The following is a 23384-nucleotide window of genomic DNA, read 5'->3' on the forward strand; positions in this document are numbered from 1 at the left end:
AGCTGGCCAGTGGCAAAGTCAGGACCAGAACCATGCTTTCTTGAAGGTTTCCCAGAGCCACAAAAGCTTTGGTTAAAATGGTGCCCAGCCTAGGACATAGGTTGTCCTGACCCTGAATCCACAGAAACCAAACTTTCCCTCTTAGTGCAAAGCCACACACACCCTCGTAGGTGGCTTGCATCTAGGTTTGCTTTTTGTGTCAACAGAGTGGTGCATGTCATGAGATAAAAGAAAACCAAAGGGTTAATCAAAGCAGATGCCACATGTTATAATGAAAGCTTTTCGGGAGGCAGTTTAGGACCAACATGAATATTCTTCATTAAAACAGATCACACTGCTTTTCAAGTGCTCTGTTCAAGGCAGACAAAGGGAATCTACCCAGCTGAATATGTTTTGGTTAACCGACTTTACTGTCTTAGTTGACCAAACTCAGCATTACTTGACCAATTTAAGAGTAAGAACTCAAATTTTCCCAGACACTTGGGAAACAATTAACCCCATCCCCATTCAAAAACCAAGATGGCACTGCAGTCACATCAAGTAAGGATCAGTCTAAACAAAGTGAATTTTTTGTAGAGATGTGGAGATCCCATCAAGGATGATCAAAGAAATAAAAAGCTGCTTTATATGTATGAATGCAACAAATATCCGCGCGCGCATGTGTGGGTGTGGGTGTGTGTGTATACTTGGATACGTCCATTAAATTGATCATGGTGATAGGTACTTCTGTTACCATTGTTTTCAACGTGGCCAAGGGTACACTTTGAAAACCTTCTATCAAAGGACCCCTAGTGCCATTGTACAAAATAGAAATTATGCTGATATCAGATTGGCAGATATTTAAGGAGGGAAGTAAGTGTAATATGAGCCGAGAGGGGACTAGAGCCAATGTGAACATATAATGCACTTGAATGATGAGTGTAGTATTGAATTGGTTAACGCGAAAATACTGGTTCACAACATTGGCTAATGTGAAAAAACTGGTTAATGTGAAAACACCCACATTAGATTAGTAAAACAGTTTGTAATTTTATGCTACATACTGAAAGTTTTTGGTGTGAGAGGGTGACACAATGATTAACTATGAAATATGACATATTTTAATTCTGTAGGCAGTTAGCATGTGCTCATGGCCGAGTGGGCTATGGTGGTAGCTGGAAGTTGACAACAGGCCAAAGACATATCTTAGATAAAGACTGTGTTTTCAGCATGAACAACCAGGGGATCTATCAAAGAGAAACAATACTCAATGTCAAATTATGCTGCATAATGAATAAATAAGGGCAGCATGAAACATATGCCAGTGTCCTGAATAGGGTGACAAGTCAGGAATGAGAAAGACACATAAGACCCCGGCATGAATGTTCAAGGAGAACAGTCTGAAATAAAAAGGCAGGGGAAGGTTTCATGGGGCAGCCACAAAGATGATGTCTGAGGTCTCCGGTGGCCGTGAATCAGCTTCAACAATTGGCTGCTGGGAGCGAGAGTTGACGCAGGTCACGTGTGAAAGAGAGACAGACAGAGAACTGAGAGAGAACCAGGAGGGAGGGAAAACATGAGCACGTAGGGGATAACTAAATGTTGCCTCAACTGTTAATAAAATTCAATATATTCTGTTTGCTGTTGATTTGCCTTAAACTCTCCCTGAGGTATCATGTAGAAAATGTATAATATACACATACACATATGTATATGTATTTTATTTAGAAACACATATCCTAAATTTTCATCTAATAATTTTTTTATTGTTTTTGGGGGGATATGGGAGGTAATCAGGTTTATTTATTTATATATATATATTTAATGGAGGGACTGGGGATTGAACCTAGGACCCTGTGCATCCTAAGTGCATGCTCTACAACTGAGCTATAACTGCCCCATAACAGTACAAATAAATTTAGTAAATTCCAGATTTCATTTTGGTTCAAAGTACAGGCATAAGCTTGATCAAATTTGGTTTTCACTCCTCATCAAACAGCAGTTTTTTGTTTCACAAGACTGGTTCCACCCCTTAAAGCCCTCTCTTCCTCTTTAGAAGGTTTAAAAAAAATTTTTTTTCTTTTTTAAAGACAAGACAACCCTCCTTGGCTCAAGCCTCCTGGCTCCCTTCCAACACTTCCCTGACCCTAAGTTTCACACATCCAAACCCCCACCGCTGCTGGTCACCTAGGCAACACAGCAGCCTGCAGGATGGTGCAGGTCATGGGATCCCAGGAGAGAGAGAGAGTTTCAAAGCTTCAGATTTGTTCCTTCCATCACGGAAATGTCTTTGGCTTTGTCCCTTCCTCTCCAGCCATGCTGCTCCTCTCTCCATTCAAGCCCTTCTCCTCCCTTGCCAGTACTCCCAGACTGGCACCTTTGTCTAGGGCCTCCCCCAGCCATGTATCCTCCACAGCTGAATTCACGTAACCTGATACTGTCACCGCCAAGGCTTGAAACCCTTCAACGCTTCTCCACTGCTTTCTGGAGAAGGTGGCGCTCACAAGGCACGGCAGACAATGCTTTCCTGTTGATTCCTCCCCCAGTGTTCAGTGATCAGCCACCCTGAACACACTATGCATTTCCCCTCTCCCATCATTTGGTTTCCCTACCCTATATTGCCCGTCCCACCAACTCTCTGCCTAGTAAATTCCTTTCCATCCTTCAAGAAACCTTTCAAACATTCTCTGTCCTCTAAAACCTTCCTCGACACCTGCAGGCAGAGTTAGTGGCTCATTCTTCTGGGCTCCAGCAGCATTTTGCATCTACTGCTCAGCAGGCTGCTTCCTAAGGATCCGTGTGTGTCTGTCTGTTCAAGAGGACACTGTGTTCCCTGCGGGCAGGGACCCTTTACAATCCATTCAAGTACCTTCAACAGTGCCTAGCTAAGAGTTCCATGAATACTTCTGAATGGGTAAGTGAGCAAATGAATGGCAATAATCAAAAAAAGACTAAAGGAGACTCAAGCCTGAGAAAAGTTACACTTTTGATTGAAAAGAGCAGTTCTAGTCAAGGGCAAGAATGGAGTCTAAACACAGTAGTTTAGGGAGGAGGAGGGTGAGAAGGAGCTGGAAGTTACTGGTTCACACTATGTGATATTTACAGCAGTGAGAGCCAGTATAGGCTTTTTTTTTTTTTTTTTCCTTTTCCCCAAGATCATGGAGAAACATGTTTTACTGCAAAGAAAAGGGAAAAAATCTGTGGAGATCCTGAAGCAGCCAAAAAGGCAGTTGCTAATTCTCAGTAATGTTCTCTCTGAAATATCCCTGAACTGTCTTTGTCCCCTGAAGATTTCTCACCAGGAAGTTTCTCCCCATCCTCCCCAGCACAGGCCCTCAGTATCTTCTACTGCAACTGCCCCCAAAGGGATCCACACAGTCTCTGGCTTCTAGCAGAACTAACTCTCCTCCATTTATCTAATCCATGTTGTACACAACTAAAACCCGGATCTTATCTGCTGAATCCCCTACTGTAAGATTTTACTATCTGCCAGATGCAGTCTGTCTTCTCTGTCCCTGCACTCTGGACTTGATCAGCTGGCCAGTCAGCCAGGATACAAGTTGCCCAAATCAACTTACTTTCCCATCTCCATCTGTGCCTTCTGCCCTTCCCTCTCTCTGAAACTCTCTTCCTCCTTGGGTCTTCTAGGTCCACCCTTCTACTCGTATTTTAAGGTTCAGCTCAAGTGTTACTTTTTCCTTAACATGTTCCCTGCTTCCTCTGCTTAGGAGCATTCCTCTCTCTGCCTCAGGTGTCCAGAGCAGTTTATCTACACCTCCTGGCTAAGGTCACTTTGTACCTTATGTTCTAGTTGTCGCTTTTACCTAGTAGCCCACCGTCTTTTTGAGGGTCGGGTTTCCTTTTGGGTTCCTGGACCCAGTTTTAATGTGTGTTGTGGGGGTTCCCCCACACCTCCACTCTACCTGGAGAAAGCACCAGGTCCCACAGGTTGAGAGCTCAGCCCTACAAGACAGCCCCCCACGCTCCACTTCAGATGCCATCTGCAAGCTCAGGTTGTCACCTGTACTTCAGACTGACCAGCTATAGACTGGAGGTTCCAACGACCCCTCCTTGAACTTCAGATGCCAATCTCAAGTCCAGGTTGTCACCCGTAGTACTGACCAACTGGCTATAAATCAGAGGTCCCCAAGACCCACTCCTGGGGTCTGATTAATTTTCCAAAGTAGCTCACAGAACTCAAAGAGATATGTTACTTACTAGATCACTGGTTTATTATAAAGGATATAACTCAGGAACAGCCATATATAGAACTGCATAGGGCAGAGTATGTGGGAAGGGGATCTGAGCCTCCAGGCTCTCTCTGAGCACGCCCCTCTCCCACATCTCCACATATACACCAACCTGGGTTGAACCTTGTCCTTCTGGGTTTTTACGAAGGCTTCATTACATAGCATGACTGATTAAATCACTGGCTATTGTCAACTGATTCAATGTTCACCTCTCTGAGTGAGCCTGAAAGTTCCAACCTACTAAACACAAGGTTGGCTCTACTGGCAACCAGTCCCCTTCCTCAGGTGCCTCCAGAAGCCACCTCATTAACATAAGGCACCTTTATCAGCCTTGATACTTAGGAAATTCCAAGGATTTTAGAGGCTTGGTGCCAAAAATGGAACTAAGACTAAATACATATTTATTACAAATACAGTATCACAGGTTTATATCTGACTTATCTCTGCAGTCTTCCAACAGTTTCACTTACATACCTTGGATAAACGGTTAAGTAGAATGAAAGAAATTATTTTTAAAATGAGCTTTTTAATGCTACCAAACTGTCACGTTTGATTCAGGATTGAGGCAGACAATGGAAATGAATGAACAAAATTAAATGCGTCCAGATTTTCACTCAAGAAACCTCTAGAGATACTGATCTAGAAAATTATTGTGATTATCAATCTAATTCAAGAAACTGTACTTTAAGTAAGATGGCTGACTTCAAAAATGTAAGAATCAGAGATAGCTAAACACAGGTAAGCTTCCAGCTGATAAGCTAGCTATACTCTTGTTATATTGCTTTATTTTTAGACGATTGTAATAAAAAGCATAATAGGAATGACACAAGCATTGCGGCAAGAAAAATGAAAAATTTTCACAGGATTATCATGAGACACAGAACAGAATAAAATACACAGTTTTTAACAGGCATAATAAATATAGAAAATAGCAAAGGGACAAGTTAATGATTTTTAAAACTCATCAGAAGAACAAAATCTATGAATTCTACTAGTCAAAAGGTGTGTATGCTTAGTAAATCTCTCTCTCATGCTTGTGTGATTCTAAAAATTATTGATTTTTTGGTTTCTATTACAGAGTGGATATAATATCGGGCACTTGTTTCAATAGTTTAGATTATATATGGTGGTGCTTTAATTTTTAGATTCCATTAACTTCCTTGGAATATCTATTTTAAAAATACTTTTAGGGTTTGCCAACTACAAATGAGAAAAAAAAATGAAGCTTATGTCTTCTCAATTTTGTTTTATACCTTAACAAATAACTTTTCTTTGAGTTCCACCTTTCCAGTTTTTAACATGGTAAAAGCAAATTCAACAATTTTCCTAAGTACTTTAATAACATACGATGAATTTTAAATTCCAGGAAGAAAAATACGAACAATCTCAGCTATTAATATTAGCTATGAGAAGCTTTCACTGGAAAGGAATTATAGATACTATGAGATTTCCATTCTGGAAAGAAATAGAGTTAAAATAAGGTTGCTGCGTTTTCCCAGAAAAACCATAACAGGGAACATTTACAATATATCATTTTATCGATACCTGTGGCTGTAATCTTCAAGGCCCAATTCCAGAACGGGATTTGGTGGGGGAGAGGGTGGTGCTTTGCTCTCGGCCCATCTGTCATTGGGAAGCAAGAGCTCTATAAACAAAGAACAAATGAAGCTGTAGTCAGCGGCAGGCAGACCTGTTCAGTGCCTGGTTCTGTTTCAGTCCATCTCTCAGACGCAATTTCACCAACACAGAAACCAACCCTGAAATGAATTAAGTCCTCATACAGAACTGAAGGATTCAACGACAGCTAATACAGCCTGAATGAGGAGACCAAGCCGGCTAATATGTTTTTGTGCTGGTGACCTGCTGGCAACCCCAGGCAAGTAAAGCCCAGTATCTTAACTACCTTTTCCCATCTAGGGAAGGCGGACATTCATTATCTGTGATCTGTGGAAGATTAACAAGCCATTTCTTTTATGACTTAGCATTTTTGTAAACAGGACCCTATAATAAATGCTCTGGATTAGGTGGTGATTTAAGCATTTGCCTCAGTGACAAAAAATGCTTAAAAAAATCATGAGATAAGACAGTATATCCACTCACCATTAGACACCGTAGTGGTAAAAAAAAAAAAAAACAAAAAAAAACTCCATTGCATCTGTGTTGTAGTGGAAAACCCTGGGTTTGGGGCCTTGGAAGCAAAAGACTGGGGTCAGAATCCTGGCTTTCCTCCCTACTAAAAATGTTTTCTTTTTCAGTCTATTCTACATGGAAAAAAATAAACATGCATACTGAATACTACAATAACTAGTTAACAAGTAGAGTCTGTTGAGATCTTATTGTGTACCACACATTGAGCTAAGCATTATATACATTATGGCATTTAATGCTCATCATTAATGAAAATATTAACTAACGTATGAAAAAACTATAGAGCATCCTGGTTAAGAGTATGGTTTGTGGAGCAAGGCTGCATGTTTCTAATCACGGTTCCTAATGCTGGATGAACGTGGGCAAATTAGTCAACTTTGTAGTCTTGTAGTAACCTGTAATGAAAATGAATATATGTATGTTCATGTATGACTGAAGCATTATGCTGTACATGAAAAACTGACACAGCATTGTAAACTGACTATAGTTCAATTAAAAAAAAATTTAAAAGAACAGTCTAAAAGCAGGAGTCAGCCAACTTTGTCTGCAAAGGGCCAGATTGTAAATATCTCATCCTTTGTGGGTTACAGGATCTCTGATGCAACTCTTCAAGTCTGTCACAGCAGTGCAGAGATGACCACAGACAGTACATACATGAATGGGTGCGACTGTGTTCAATGAAACTTGATGCACAAGGCCAGCTGGCAGGCCGGTCTGGGGCCAGGGCCATAGCTTGATAAGCCTTAGTCTATAGTCGCAAACTCTATTGCCCTTCTACCCTTTTCTGATCTGGCCCTGGATGGATGGAATCTTTTCATTACAGGTTACTACAAGATATTGAATAAAGTTTCCTGTGTATATAAGTACACATTTTTTATCTATTTTATACATAGTAGTTAGTATCTGCAAATCTCAAACTCCCAATTTATCCCTTCCTACCCACTTCCTCCCCTGGTAACCGTAAGTTTGTTCTCTATGTCTATGAGTCTGTTTCTGTTTTATAAATAAGTTCATCTGTCTTTTTTATTTTTTAGATTCCACATGTAAGTGATATCATATGGTTTTTTTCTTTCTCTTTCTGGCTTATTTCACTTCAAATGACAATCGCCAGGTCTATCCCTGTTGCTGCAAATGGCATTATTTTATTCCTTTTTATGGCTGAGTAGTATTCCACTGTATAAATATACCACAACTTCTTCATCCAGTTATCTGTTGATGGACATTTAGATTGTTTCCGTGTCTTGGCTGCTGTAAATAATGCTGCTATGAATATTGGGGTGCATGTACCTTTTCAAATTAAAGTTCCCTCTAGATATATGCCCAGGAGTGGGATTGTTGGATCATATGCTAAGTCTATTTTTAGCTTTTTGGGAATCTCCATACTGTTTTCCATAACATCTGCACCAGACTACATTCCCATCAACAGCATAGGAGGGTTCCCTTTTCTCCACACCCCCTCCACCATTTATTGTTAGTGAATGTTTTAATGACGGCCATTTTGACTGGTGTGAGGTGATACCTCATTGTAGTTTTGATTTGAATTTCTTTGATAATTAGCAATATTGAGCATTTTTTCATGTGCCTATAGCCATTTGTATGTCTTCATTGGAGAATTGCTTGTAGGTCTTCTGGGCATGTTTCTTTTTAATTATTAAGTTGTATGAGTTATTTATATATTCTGGAAATTAATCACTTTCAGTCTCCTCTTTTGCAAATAGTTTCTCCCATTCTGTAAATTGTCTTTTTGTTTTGCTTGTGGTTTCCTTTGCTGTGCAAAAGCTCCTAAGTTTAATTAGGTCCCATTTGTTTATTTTTGCTTTTATTTCTATTGCCTGGGTAGACTGCCCTAGGAAAACATTGCTGAGATTTATGTCAGATAATGTTTTGCCTATGTTTTCTTCTAAGCGGTTTATAGTGTTTTGTCTTATGTTTAAGTCTTTAAGTCCTTTTGAGTTTATTTTTGTGTATGATGTGAGGGAGTATTCTAACTTTGTTGATTTACATGCAGCTGCCCAACACCATTTGCTGAAGGGACTGTCTTTACTCCACTGTATATTATTGCCTCCTTTGTCAAACACTGGCCAGAAGTCTGTGGGTTTATTTCTGTTCCATTGATCCATATGTCTGTTTTTGTACCAACATCATGCTGTTTTGATTACTGTAGCTCTGTAGTATTATGTGAAGTCTGGGAGGGTTAATCCTTCAGCTTCACTCTTTTCCTTCAGTATTACTTTGGCAATTCTGGGTCTTTTGTGATTCCACATAAATTATAGGATTATTTGTTCTAGTTCTGTGAAAAACGTCCTGGGTAATTTGATAGGGATCGCATTAAATCTGTAGATTGCTTTGGGTAGTGTGGCCATTTTAACAATATTAATTCTTCCAATCCAAGATCATGGGATATCTTTCCATTTTGTTAAGTCATCTTTAATTTCCTCAGTCGGTGCACTGCAGTTCTTTAAGTATAGTAAGTTTCACTTCCTTGGTCAGATTTACTCCTAAGTATTTTAGTTTTTTGGATGTGATTCTTGAAAATCATATCAGCTTCGTATTCATCTTTGCAGCCTAGTGCATTCTGCACAATAGAAGTATCCAATAAACTTCAGTCAACTGAAAAGTATAATTCAATTTCTGACCACCACTGCAGAGGTAATGCCTTGTATGCTACAGATGGGTGGATACATGCAGGTTCCTGGGAGGAGACACATTACAAGTAATTACACTATTATGTGTCTCTTCAGAGGACCCTGGGGAACATGATCTGGTGGGACAGGACATAGAACCAAAACATTTGATTTGGGATAAGGATGAAAGGCCTGGAGGAGATCTTAGTGGGTGGTTCTGGGCAGATGTGGGGCAACGGGTGACTGAGGCAGGGGCTGGAGTTCATCTGAACTGAAAAGGGGGAGGAGGCAGGGGAAGAGTACAAATGGAGATGAGAACAAGGAAGAGAGAAGGAATAACAAACCAGAGGCAAACTGTGTTTAGGCTATTACGTGGCCCAGGGTGAGATCTGCCAGCAAGATTCTTCAGAAAATGCAGTGTTTGTGCACTTCATTACCATTCAAATGCTTGATAGGATTTTATAGTAAACCGCTGGGACACAGCCTCCATCCTTGTTACTGTCTTGGAGCACCACACTCACTCCACTGAGGGCATTGCAAGCAATTCTCCCACATGAATGTGAATTTTCTGGTGTTAACAATTTCTACAAATGTTAGTTCTAAAAATGCCTTTTCTCTCTAACAGTTTGACAGGAATATGTATATATATAAAAAATAACAGTGGAACCGTGGGTGGTATGTACTATTATTACAAAAATAGGTGGAACACAGTGTCTCAACATTGGATTTTTAAATATACAAAGGAAAGGAAGAAGGGAAGAAAAAAAACTTAATGTTTTGACTGTAACAGTTCCTCTCTTCACGAGACATTCTATTTCGTCAAGCTAATCTTGTTTTTCTAAGGGGGCTCCTTAAAAAGACTTGGTGGTGGGGAGACCACACTCACTCAGTGACCTATCGCCACCTCACGTGCATCTGAAACTCAGGAGCACTCAGTGGTTCTAAAAACTGAAGATGATATTAACATCACAAAGAGGTGATGATCATGATATTCTTCTACAGAATCATGTTTATAAATTCAGTTATATATATCTTGGGTTTCTCAGTCAACAGGCTTATATTAAAAAATAAGAGCATTTCATCTATTGGCCTCTTACAATTAAAATGCAATAAATCTATGCTTTGATGGGACTAATTCTTTTTTTCTTTTTGAAATTATTTTTTTTTGTCGTAAACTAAATACCACATAAAATTTGTCAGTTTAACCATTGTCAACTTATACAATTCAGGAGCATTAATTATTTTCACAATGTGCAAATATGACTATTATTTATTTCTAAAACTTTTCATCACCCCAGACAGAACCTCTATAACCATTAAGCAGTCGCTTCCCATTCTCCTCACCCCCAGTCCCTGGTAACCTCTAATCTACTGTTTCTATGAAATTGCCTCTTTTAGATATTTCATATAAGGGGAGTCACACAGTGGTTATCTTTCTGTGTCTGGCTAATTTGACTAAACATAATGTTTTCAGAGTTCATCCATGTTGTGGCATATATCAGAACTTCTTTTCCTGGCTAAATAATATTCCATTGTACAGATATACCACATTTTGTTTATCCATTCATCTGTTATTGGACACTTGGGTTGTTTCACATTTTGGATAGGCCTAATTCTTACAACTGAGGATTGTATCACAGATCCACAAAGAAATGAAAAAGTGCTTTTTAAGATATAAATCAGAAGAACTGGATTTTTGTTGTTACCTTAGAAAATCAAGGTGGGAGGAAGAAGTGTAACAGGGACCTTGTGGATCACAGATGTATGACTTAGGAGAAAGGGGAGAGACAGAACTTCCCAGTGGTTCTGTGCCTAAATGACTCAAATTCTTCAGTGGAAATACACACTCTCAACATTCTACTGAAGCTCCAAAGTATCACTGCATTTTATTTTTATCGTGTGTCTTGAGTGGACTTTATTATTTAAACTTTTTTTTCCTAAGTGTACCCTTTAACTAGTTCTCTTGAAGTTCCAGAGAAGGCTCTTCTAGTGTGGAAAAAAAACTTTTTGTTCCTTCTCCAGGTTCTCCTGCTATTGTGACTGAAGGGCTCAGGAGATCTTGCTTCTGTCAAGAACATTTTTAATTTTATTAAGATGAGAAAAGATACACTATTTCTTTCTTTCTTTTTTTTTTTTTCCCTGATACTGACTGTGTCTTTATCTGACATAAAGTCAAGTCAGCTTCTAATGGACATTCTTAGCATCAGATGAAAGGACTTCAACAGTTTTAAGAGGCCAGTGTAAGACAGGGCCCACGCCGTGGTTTAGGGAATGAACTTGAGTCAGAGAGACAGGGGCTGTCTGCAGGTTCTGCAGTGATTAGCATACGGTCTTGGGTTAGTAACTTACCCTCCTCTCTGACTATTTCTGCATCTGTAAAATGAGGAGAATAATATTCCCCACTCTGAGTGTGCGTATAAACTGCTTAACACAGTATCTCACAGACAGTCCACATTTAATAAATGGTCACAGCTGTTGCTCCTCTCACTGAAATGGAGGAATTCAGAGGAAAAAATTCTGATGAAACAATTTAATTCTAGAGGAACCTCAGATTAACAAGTCTCAGAGTTCAGAAACTGTTCCACGTAGCTAAATTTTGGTGGCCTCATAAGTGTAAACAAGGAATTGAGCACGTAAACAGCATCTCCTCTCAACAGACGGCTGAATGAGAGCCTGCAGAACATTCAATGGCACAGAAAGATGTTCATAATGTGCTATTAATTTTTAAAAAGTTCTTAAACATTATATACAGTATATTTCATTTTCATTTCATTTTATGTGCACATATCTACATGAAGGAAAAAGTTGAATTATATACATAATGTTACTGATCAGTATTTTTAAGAGACATAAATACGAGTAACATTAAATTTTCTCTTTATAGCTTTTCTCTTAATTTTCCGTAATGGTTATCAATTGCTTTTGCAGTCCAAAAAAATGAAGGTAACCAAAGAAAGGAGATGCGGGGAAATAAAGACTTTGTTGGCGACCTAAAGTATAATTTTTGAAGAAAATTCGTTTTTTTACACGTAGAACTCTACTCAAAAATGTGATCCATACAAGGTAACGAGGAAAGACCGAGTAGGGAGACAGTATGGGAACATTCCAACCATCACATCTTGGTCTCAGTTCATGGTGTTTACTGCACTTGGAAGCAAGCATAAATCTGTGAACTGTGTTATGACCATTTTATGGTTTAATACTACACCATCTATTTTGTAAGGTTAGCAGTTATTTACACTTGGTAACTTCGAATATTAACAGATTGTTTGAAAAAATAACAGTTTGCCGTTTTCTTTCTCCAGGCGTGGTTTGTTTTAAACATAACCCTCAGTGTTTGGGGCAGCAAGCAAAGAAACTGTCACTTAGACTGGAGGCAATGCCAGGAATCTGCTTCACAACTTGTGAGTCAGCTCTCCCACCCATTTCTGTGTTCATGACTCACAGTAACAAAGTCTGCACTTAGTCTAATTAATTCCCCTTTGTTCCTTTAGAAACAAACAAACCAACCAACAAACACTCTCGTGTTTTCTGACACCACTTGCAGTAGACGAAAATGGATGGAATCTTACCTTTGGGTCTGTCTTGTGGACTGTAAGTGCCCAATGGATGCAGTGCACTGTTATCATTTCTCCTGGAGGTGGTTGTAGCGTTTTGACAGTTCTCAAAGCATGGCTTAGAAAGTGCCCCGCACTCTGCCTGCTCCTAAAGGATGAAAATAAGTATTACATTGGCTTTTTAAATATGTCCCAACTTGGTCAGTGGAAGCAAAGTGAAAGAATGATGAATTCATGAATAATCTTTCAAGAATCTATTGCACCTAAGTCCTCAACTGTGGAAAATCAAAATGGCCCTATCAGTTAAAACATCTTTGAATACAAGATAAAAAATACTGACACTGTGGTGTGAAGGATTAGGAGTGCCGATAGCCAACACAAAAGAGGATTAACTTTATTATTCTTTCCCGCCACTTACAACTGGCTTCTTTCAAATCTTCTTCCATCTGGGAGTACAGCTTGTGGCAGTGTCAACATAAGATTACACTTCATGCCAAGGGTGTTTCTCTGCCAACCAGCTGGTTCCTCTCTCTCTCCCCCTTGGCAATTGAGTGCATATGCTCGAGGACAAGTCAGAACCAAGGCAGGTTTGCCACTGAAATGCCATGAGTGTGTCCCACTGCAGACACCGGACCTTTTGGCCAGGAGCTAAAACAAGCTGCTGTGACCACGCCCGACAGTGGTTCTCCTGTGATTTCTTTTTCCTCTCCCCCTACCCCATATTTCCCCCTTCTATTTTGATTTTTGACAGTCTGTAAAAAATTCACAGTTTCCTTAAAACTGCTATATCCACAGTGACACCCGCACAAGCCACAGTCCACAGGTGCTGAAGAGCCAAGAGGAGAGGGCCGACTGCAGAGAGGTCTGGTTCCTGCTCTCGAGGACTGAGGCACAGAGAACTGGGCCGTGCGCTCGCCCGTATTAAGCACCTTCCTAACAGATTTTAAAGAAGTAGTTAAAAAACATAGATCTGCTCCTCAAAGCGCTTTCCTTCCGAAAAAGAGCATTTGGCCCAAACAATGCATTTGATTTATACTTTCCTCTTTAGTTACAAAAATTCAGTCTCCTGCTAGTTAAACAAAATATTTAAAACATTCAATGCAAGCAGTCTTCATAATTAAAATGTTTTCAGCTGCTGAAAGTTCTTGAACTTTTTGTCAAGGCTTATCACACCTTCTCCTCCCCCAGTGTTACCCTTTGCCCCTGTCCCGTTAGTCAACCATTCGGGTGCAGACTAGCCCCGAATCGCAGCTAGAGCCCTGGCAGGCTGGGAGGTAGGACTTACCTTGCATAGTCAAGTGCTCTGGTTTAACAACAACAACAGGAACAACAAAAAAATTTTCCCCAGCTCTTTGATAAATGACACAATCGATATCCCAACAAGTGATCAGTAACCAGCCTAATTAAAGTATTCAGCCCGTAAAATAGAGCTGTCACGGGGCTCCCCATTAGTGTCCTGGCCAATAAAAAACATAATGGATTTTTAAACATATTCTGCTGCCACCAAGCTGAGCTTACAGCGGGGAGGGAAATGTTTTGGGGAAAGGAAAAAAAAAAGCAGGTCATAACCCATTTTTTAATACCAAGTCTCTAGGCTCAAATAGAATTACAATTGAACTTCAAGCTCATCCTTTGAAAAACATGTTTCTGTTTAAAATGATTCTGATTCAATCAAGGGCTCATTATGCATTCTTCACGAGGTCCTCATCAAAACTGTTTACGTATCTTGTACATCTGGGTAATGTGGGAAAATACCCCAACAACGATATATTTTGACTTTACTTAAGTAGCGCCTTCATGGTTTGTTTTTTTTTTTTTGATATCAATATAATGTTCAAGTAACCATTTTGGTATTCTTCCCAAATCTAACTAATTGATTTCCCTGAATGTATGAGCCGTGCTGAGGCCTTTTTCTAGGTTACGGATCCTTTTTATTGTACCTGAGGGTGATCGCTGTTCCACAAGAGAATTCTCCAGAAACACGAGCACACAGCATATGCTTTGACACAGTAAAACAGATTTGGGAGATCAAATAGCTACAGATTTTTTTTTTCCAATTTAATAAAGATTAGCTGTATATTAGGCTTCTGTCTTTACATGAAAAAACACTCTTTAATCTTCACGGGTGCCATAGAGATTCTCGCTGGCTCTGAGAGCCAAGGGCCTGCTCATCCCCCGTGGAAAGCATGTAAATATTAGGGAAACTAAAAACAGATCTTGTTGAAATGTCCTCATAAAAACTGCTTTTTGTCCCATTTCTTATTCCCAATAGATTCCCCAATGAACTACATTAATCAGACACCCCTGAGGAGCGGTAAGGAACTAAAATTTTAGTACTTTCTTCTGATGGAGTTATTGTCAACCCAGACCAGAATGTGATAATTAAAATGAAAACATCTGAAGTAAAGTAGAATGCAAATAATAAAGTGTCTCAACTTGATGAGTCAAAACAAAAAACACCTATCCACAAAGCATTCATAGATTTTAAAGAGATGTAAAACGAGGGAAGGTGAGGGTGGGGAGGCGACTCTTTAAGCAACCACATTCATTTTTCTTTTTCATTCTTTTTCTTTTTGCTATTTGCACAGATATGAAACTCTAGAGCAGAGTAATCCAGACTTTTCTATTAGACGAAGTATCTTTGCTCCAAGAAGTCTTAAGGGAGATCTAAAACACAGATGCATGGGAAGGGGTGACTTGGGCCCGCAGGCCATCCTTCACACCCGCCTCCAACAACGGGGTTCCATGGACATGTAGGGCTCCAGAGTAACAACCAGATTCATCCAGAAAGAAGCCAGTTCTCTCATGGTAGCAAGCAAGAGATGAGAGTTTTATGACTATGTACACAAGTAAATCCATTAAATATTCATGGCAGCCTCTCTGTCACTTAAGCAGACACAAATGTGGGAAACGAGTTGGCTCATTATATATAGTCTCCAGTAATTGGCCAATTTACATTTATTTAACATTTACAAGGTTATGTTCAGAACAGTAAAAAGGTACCATTATTCCCTTCCAACAGCTGATAATGTAACAAAGTAAGATATAGTTCATATGTTTACTACTTCAGCTTAGATACTCTCAGATGCAGTAGGTCTCAGATGAAACTTTTATTCCTTCACACAACAATATTTAGTAAGTGTCTACTAGGTGCTGGGAAGTAAGGATGTATCAATGGATAAAACAGACAATAGAACTGCTATCACCAAGTACTGAGCACTCAACTCTGTATGTCTACAGAGCCAGGAAATGGACAACCTGGGATTTTAACTCAAGTAATCCCAAACTCTAGAGCCCCACCTTTTAACCACTCTGAGCTCCAACTACTTTCTATTCTTAATTTGAAAATCCTTACATTTTTAAAAATTTTAAGTTGAATGTATTATTAAAACAAATATTTTATATTAGTTTATTTTTAATAGCATTCTGTTTTAAGTCTGCATATTACTGTATTACACAAACATCATCTGTCCTTAGAAAATAAATGTGTGATTCACTAATGTTTTCCTTAACTCCTATTATCAATTTTTCTTCTTACCTTTTCTTAAAATAATTTTAAGGCGCATTTAATAGGAGAAAATAGTGTTTTAGGAAAACTTCATATTTATGACAAATAAAATAATGTATTTATATAAGGATATAAGTATGTAATATAAATATAATAATTGTTTGTAACGAAATGTTTAGGGATATCAGCATTCAAGACTATTTTAAGCTTACATTTCACGGGTAAGTAAAAATATTCCTTACATTTAAAAATCCATAAAGTAACATGATAAGAGATTGCAAAACTATTTAAAAACATTTATTTAATAAAATGAAAGGTAAAGTTTGCTTAACAGATCAAATTTTAAATCAGTTAAGTCCTAGATCTATATTACCCAGGTATACATCTTGGGGGCAAACAGAGAACACTAATTACATTATAATAACCTGCACATTAAGAACTGTACACATCTGGTTAAAAACTTTCTAAAGTATGGACACTGTTAGCACATCACTCAAAAAATATATAACATGTTCTATGTTTTAATGCTTTGCTATGTAAGTAAGACCTATTCATGAAGTCCAGAGCTCTAGAAATTCCTGGGGGGAAGAACTAGAATATATGGACTTGTTGCACTGGATAAATTACTGCATTTATATGCACATTTTTTACACCTTCTAGTTATACCTAAAATACACAACCACCTGCTTGCCACAGATATTCATCTGAGCACCCCTTGGGCATATTTTTCCGATTTCAGAATCCGGACGAGTCTAGCTACTGCACTAGTGATGGAAGCTGCCATGCTCTGGTGGCTGTCTGGGCACTCTGCTGGGGGAAATGACGATTTGCATTACCTCCACTGGTCTCTCTGGTCTCCTCAGAATCACCAACTGGATCATCCCTCGTATGTTCCCTTCCATGGACATTGATCGCCGGAGTGTTTCCATAGCTTCGTGGTTAGACTTTCCCAAAAGAGATTCCCCATTAACTGCAATCAGCTGGTCATTCATCCGCAGACGGCCATCCTAGGGCAGAGGAAAGAAAAAGAGTGTTAAATGGAGAAAAGCATGGTGATGACATGTGGCTGTTTCAGGGAAAAGGTCAAGTTTATAACGAAAAAAAGAAAAACCAAATTCAGCTATTAGCAAGGATTTATTTTCTATGGCAGCAAAAGGCCCTGGACTTCATCAAATTGTCACAAATACTAACAATAATGAACTGTGTGGAAGCGTATTTTAGAAATCTTAGAGTCTTGAACTGCAGTAATTTAAACATTTGTATAAGGTGCCTTACCTAAATCTCTGCTAAATAAGCCAGCCTAGCCTGATTCTGCCATTTGCTCTGGCAGTGACCACACTGCTGACTCAAGGAGAGGGGATTTGGAGGCAAAAGGAAGTGGTCCTATCACTGGAAACATGGGCTTGCATTTTCAGGCACAGAGAGAGATCACGCTTAAAGGTTGCGTGCTTGACAGGAGAAATGTGTCTCCCAGATATTGTTGCTAGCTCTACTGAACAGTGCTGAGAAAAAAAAAAAAAATCTCACGTAATGTTCTCTAACACAAGCAAAAAGTTGCTAGTTGGCAAAAGAACACAGAGGTGTGTGATGCAGGACTAACCTGCTATGATGCCGTCTGGCAGGAACGCTTGGCAGAGGGGACTGTTTTGTGCAGAGGCTCTGACCGATGAGTACTTTCACCAGCACGTGCAGGAAGGAACACCATACAGCAAAGAGCACACGGAACCTGGGCTTGCAGATGGGCGGCCTGGATTCTAGTCTAAATCACTGCGAGACACTAGTCATCTTCAGCTAGAAGTCTCTCCCAAGCTGGCATCTGAAGCAGTAACTAAGCAAACTGAGATGCCAGCCCTTCCTACAGAAGAACTGGAGGGGAGCACAGCGTGACTCCCAGCATGCAGCCTGGAAGGAAAAAATGCTGCAAACACTGACAGTCAGGTTAGGCACACGCGTCATACCTGTTTTACACGAGGGTGGAGATTTCTCGCTGTGCGGCACAGATGCAGTTTTAGGAACATTACGATGCCAGCACTGCTGCTAATAAACTTAACAGAAATACCAGTGGGCGTGCAGAACAGTTTTTCCATAGATTATCTCTTGTTCCCACAAAACTCAAGAAGTTAAGCAGATCAATGCTTTTACTCTTGCCTTTTTCTTTACAAATAAAGACACCGAGGCAGGCAAGTGATGTAACTTGGCTCAGATCACAAAGGAAGTCAGAGCTAAACAGACTTAAGTTCAAGTCTCACGAACCGTGGCTCTTCAGTTTTTCTGCTCGTTCTCCGTTTGTTATCTGTCTGTAGACTACAGTTGTGCAACACTAAAACAGGCAAAGGGAAATACTCAAGAGTTTTTGCAGTTAGAAGTATCTGGGATCCATGGTCAAATTAACAGAATGAAATATAAAAGGGAAAAAAAAAAGAGAGACTTCCCGAAGAAATGAGAAAAACAGACGTACAATGAACAATAGGACCAGCCAGACAGCTCTGGGGAGAGCAGCCCTGTGGACAAGTTGATAAACTTTGACTAATGCAGCAGCAGATGGTCTGAGGAAGTCCCTCTGCCGACAGCGGGGAGAGGGGGAGTGGGGAAAGCTGCTCGGCAGAGCTGCTGCCTTCGTGGGGACGCACTGCACATGATTCCCACTGGACAGGGTGTTGGCCACGCAGGTGCTGGAGGCCACCCAAAGGAGTGTACGCTGTTCAATGAACAAAGCTGAGATGGCAGGGCGTGGGGATGGGCCTGAGGGGATGAGAAGGGGGTAGCATCCAGCTGTAAAGCGTCTGCATGCACTGCCTCGACAGAGCCTAACGTCCTCTCCCTTCCTCGTGTTTTCCCACTCCACTTAACCTTTACCCCGATTCAGAGTGAAATTGGAAATGAGCTTTACAGAAAAGGCCAAACAAGAGAGGAAACACTTCACTTCCCTTATCTCACGGTGAGACAACCATAATGGCTGCGTCAAGTGAAGTGAGACACTTTACTCCAGCAATTATTCTGTTCTTTCATGGTGTTTAATGGAAGGAGGACGACTGGGCTGCATCTTGAGAAAGTTGGGAGGGTCACTGCGCATCTTTTTAGGAGGACTGGAAACCAGCGTGTGGTTTTTAAAGAGGAGGAGGGAGCAGGAGAGTTGGATCAGGATCCCAGCTCTGTTAACAGGAAACGAGGTCTAGTGCTGGACCTGGAGAAGCTCAGTTTGGCAGGACACCTCATCCTCTAGCAGAGGAAGAAGAGAGATGAAAACTTAACGGGTACGTCTAGAACCGAGGGAACGAACTCTGAGCGAGATCCCACTGGGAACCTTCTCTGTGAAGTACGGGACAAGTGAAGAGGTAAATAAGAGACAGGGAGATGTAGGAAAACACTTTTTTAAAACCTAAAATAATCTCTCACCAATGAATCTTAAGCACAAACTTTTATTTTCAGCTACTTCCCAGTCTCAAGCATGTGGAACTACGTTGAAGTAGGACACGTTTGCTGCATCCAAGTCCAAAACAAAAAAGCAGGTCAGCTCATCCCAGGACAGGCAGGATTTTTTTTTTTTTTAGAAGACATTCACATTCACAAGCATCACTGGAGAACTGCAGGTGTGATAGAAATCCACATACTCTCATTTTTAAGCTTGGCTGCTCTGTTGCTATTTTTACTTTTCCTTTAGAAGATAAATGATGGGTAATTCCATTCATGGTGGTGCCAGTAAGCACTGCATTGTCCTAACATTTAGAATATAATCACCGAATTTAGAGCTGGAAGGGTCCTTGAGAGATCATGTGGTCTAGCCTCTTTTGTTTATAAATAAATAATGTGATGCCCAAAGAGGATGAGAAACAATTTATTGCACTCCTCAGAAACAGACTCGCAGACATAGAAAACAAAATTATGGTTGCCAAAGAGGAAAGGGTGGGGGGAAGATAAATTAGGAGTTTGGGATTAACATATATACACTATCACACAGACAACAGATAACCAACCAGGGCCTACCGTATAGCACAGGGAACTATATTCAATACCTTATGATAACCTATAATGGCAAAGAATCTGAAAAAGAATATATACATATATATAACTGAATCACTTTGCTGTATACCTGAAACTAACACAACATTGTATATCAGCTATAATTTAAAAAGAGAGAAAGAGAGAGAGAAGGCACTCCCACTTGGATTAGAACTTGCTCAGCTAGTTAAGGTCAGAGCTGGATCTGAACAGCCCGAGTCCTGACTTCTCAGTGGTCCCTATTCACTAACCATTCTGTGTTCTCCATAGATGACAATGACTGGTCTCTAAAGGGACAATGCTTCAAGAAAAAAGACTTTCAAATCCAGAGAAGACAATATGCCACCAGATATTTTCTGGAAGAGAATCTTGTATGAAAGCCAAACCAGATGATAGAAGACATGGAGGTGGGAGACTACACTGAGGGATGGCAGGGCAAGAAATAAAGCTGTAAGGGGTGGAGTGGGGATGGGGACTGCTTACCCATCTGGCTACACAAACACACACACACACACACACACACACACACACCCCTAAGTCTAATCTTGATCTAAAATGAAATTGATTCCATGAAGTCCAACTCATCAAAGATCCCTCAAAATTGTGTATGTCTATTCTACTCTGGTATAATTTTGACCCAGAAAAATAGTTTTTCATGGTCTTATTTTTTCTATTAATATTCTATTTAAGTAAATTCTTAGGCAGGAAAATGGTAACTCTCATCAACTGATTTTACATAAGTCAATTCAACTATCCAGGGGTATTTCTCAGTAATGCTAGGATATTTATTTTCTCTAGGAAATTTATTTCATCACCCTAATTCTACGATGATTGTTAATGATCTAGGATCATTCTTGCATTTGTTAAAGGAAAAAAAATGCCCTTTCTGCTATGGTCTGAATGTTTGTCTTTTCCCCAAATTCATAAGTTGAGATCTTAACCCCCAATACCATTCAGAAGGTATTTATTTAGTGCCCTTATAAAAGAGATCAGAAGGAGAGATCTCCTGTCCTCTCAGCCATATGGGGTTATAGCAAGAAAACAGGTGTCTATTAACCAGCAAGGAGCCTCTCAACAGACACTGAATCTGCAGCGCCTTGATCTTGGACTTCAGACTCCAGGACTGTGAGGAATACATTTCTGTTGTTTAAAAGCTACCCAGTCTACGGCACTCTGTCATAGCAGCCTGAACGAGGACACTTTCCTTCCCACTTTATGGCCATCAGACCCCTAACCAAAAAGACCACAACTATACTCCTTACCTTCGGCAACCCCCACAACCAACTCTATCCATCCTCGAGCTAGGAGGGAGTAAAGGAAGTTCCCAAAGAGGAAGAAAAATAAGAAAAAGAGGAAGGAGAACAGAGTAAAGAAAAAAATAGCTTCCTCAAGGCACAATAGGACAAATAGAAACTGGTATGAGATTTAGGTCTCTGCCATGCCCTGGGACGGCTTCAAATCTCATCAGCCCTAACCTGGTTCTTGTGCTGGTGGAAGAGCAGACTAGGAGACAAGATGTCTGAGTATCACACCCCCTTTCACGGAACACCTGACACAGGCCAGTCCTTGTGCAAATATTTTGCATATGTTTTCGTTCATTTCTTATAACAACCCTGTGATACAAGCACTGCTCTCCACTGTTCAAGAGATGGGAAAATGGAGGTTCAGAGAAATGAAGTGATCTGTCAAAGAATACTGCCATGGCCAGGTCTACCTGTCTGACGCAGGTATGTACCCACTGTGCTTTGCTGCTTCCAAAATAGAGTTCTAGAGATGACAAAAGGTACTACAGTGATCGATGGATATTGTTATTTAAAGGGTTTCTCCTTTGTGGAGTCATTGGGCTCAACCTTTTATATGCACTCGACAACTTTATCCTTAGGACAACCCTACACACGGGGGACTACGGCTCCCCTTTTGTAAAAGAAGAAACCAAGGACCAGGCAAGTTAAGTGCATTGTACAAGTCACACATTTAAAAGCAAATTTGCACTAGGTCTGGGCCATGCTGAAGTCCATGTTTTCAACCACTTTGCTAGTGATTCTGGATCTTTATGGGCTCTTAGATTCCTCTGAGAATTTAATAAAAGCTACAGATTCTCACCTCTTAAAAATAAATATTTACACGATGGTTTCTCCACAACTGCACATGTGGACCACATAAGTCTTCGTATTGGGGGAGCAGTCATGTGCTTTGTAGAATGTTTTATGTGCCAACTGAAGCTTATCTGTGATTTCTCAGTGAACTGGGTGTTCAGTCCTTGCTGTGCCTCTGCCCTGATTACTGGTGACGGGGCAAGGCTTAATCTACCTCTTCAGGGCAGTGTTTGGTAAGGCCCTTTTGCCTCTGAAGTTTTGATGAACATCGAGGGAAGAGAAGGAAGCCACGGCAAAGAACTAGCCTCAGCAAAACATGAGCAGGCGTGAGGGAGTGGGCTGCCTAACCCAGGAGTAATTGGCTGAGGCCCAAGGCCAGTCTGCATTAGGCCAGGGTGCTGAGAGGATTAATCACAACCAGATGTTGGCTCCTGCCTCTGCCTGTTTCTAATGCGGCCCTTGGTGAAGCCTTCTGGGTTATCGTCAACGCTCAGGGCCCAAACCCCAAAGCTTGACTTCAGACCACAGAGCAGCATTTCCTTGGAGTAGGGTGGGGCTCCAGGCAAGACAGCACCTGACTGAGGGAGAGGACTGCTCTGAACAAATCTTTCTCAAGGTGCTCAAATCACTCTATGACAACATCTGCTTACCGTATTTTTTTGGGGGGGGGGGATTCAACCTAGAAAGAGCCTTGCATTCCAGATTGCAATCATTTAACTTCATTTTCAAACAACAGCAATGAAAGGAAAAGAATAAATCAAGATTTTAACGTCTAGTTTTTAAAACAAAGATAATAAAGAAAGCTGGTAAGACTAGAAAGCAGCATGTACGTTCTTGTCTTGAAGGGTACCCACCTACACTGGTCAATGTTTTATATCATCTGTCCTAACACAATTTCTACCAATATGAACAGCACCATTCTTCCCCAATGAGAGCTCAATTTTCCAGAAACAACAAACTGCACTGCGGTGTATACACCATGGTGACTTGGCCCACACTCTTGTCTCCAAAATGCCCTTTGCATTCCTGCTCACCTGTGAATATCTATTCTTTAAAACAAAGCTCAGCAAATGCCTTCCATTTGCAGTTTTCTTCACAGGTACAACGAATTGCTCCATCTCAACATTCACGATGCTTTTATATTTGTCTACCAGAGACCTTATCTTTTAGAGTTATGTATGTATTTATTCTGCTTCCTGTATTACTCCTTTTTAAATTTCAGT

The 23384-nt window shown here is 40.3% G+C and overlaps 1 protein-coding gene across 1 annotated transcript in view; it reads right to left on the reverse strand.

Annotated features, from left to right (window-relative positions):
- PARD3B (par-3 family cell polarity regulator beta) overlaps positions 1-23384 on the reverse strand; it is a 923861-nt gene that overhangs the window by 375475 nt on the left and 525002 nt on the right. Inside the window, 3 exon segments of the mRNA XM_032480017.1 lie at positions 5775-5874; positions 12574-12706; positions 16903-17073. Of these exon segments, the coding sequence (XP_032335908.1) occupies positions 5775-5874; positions 12574-12706; positions 16903-17073 (404 nt within the window).

The sequence above is a fragment of the Camelus ferus genome, chromosome 5, assembly GCF_009834535.1.
Source record: "Camelus ferus isolate YT-003-E chromosome 5, BCGSAC_Cfer_1.0, whole genome shotgun sequence".
Taxonomy (NCBI): Eukaryota; Metazoa; Chordata; class Mammalia; order Artiodactyla; family Camelidae; genus Camelus; species Camelus ferus.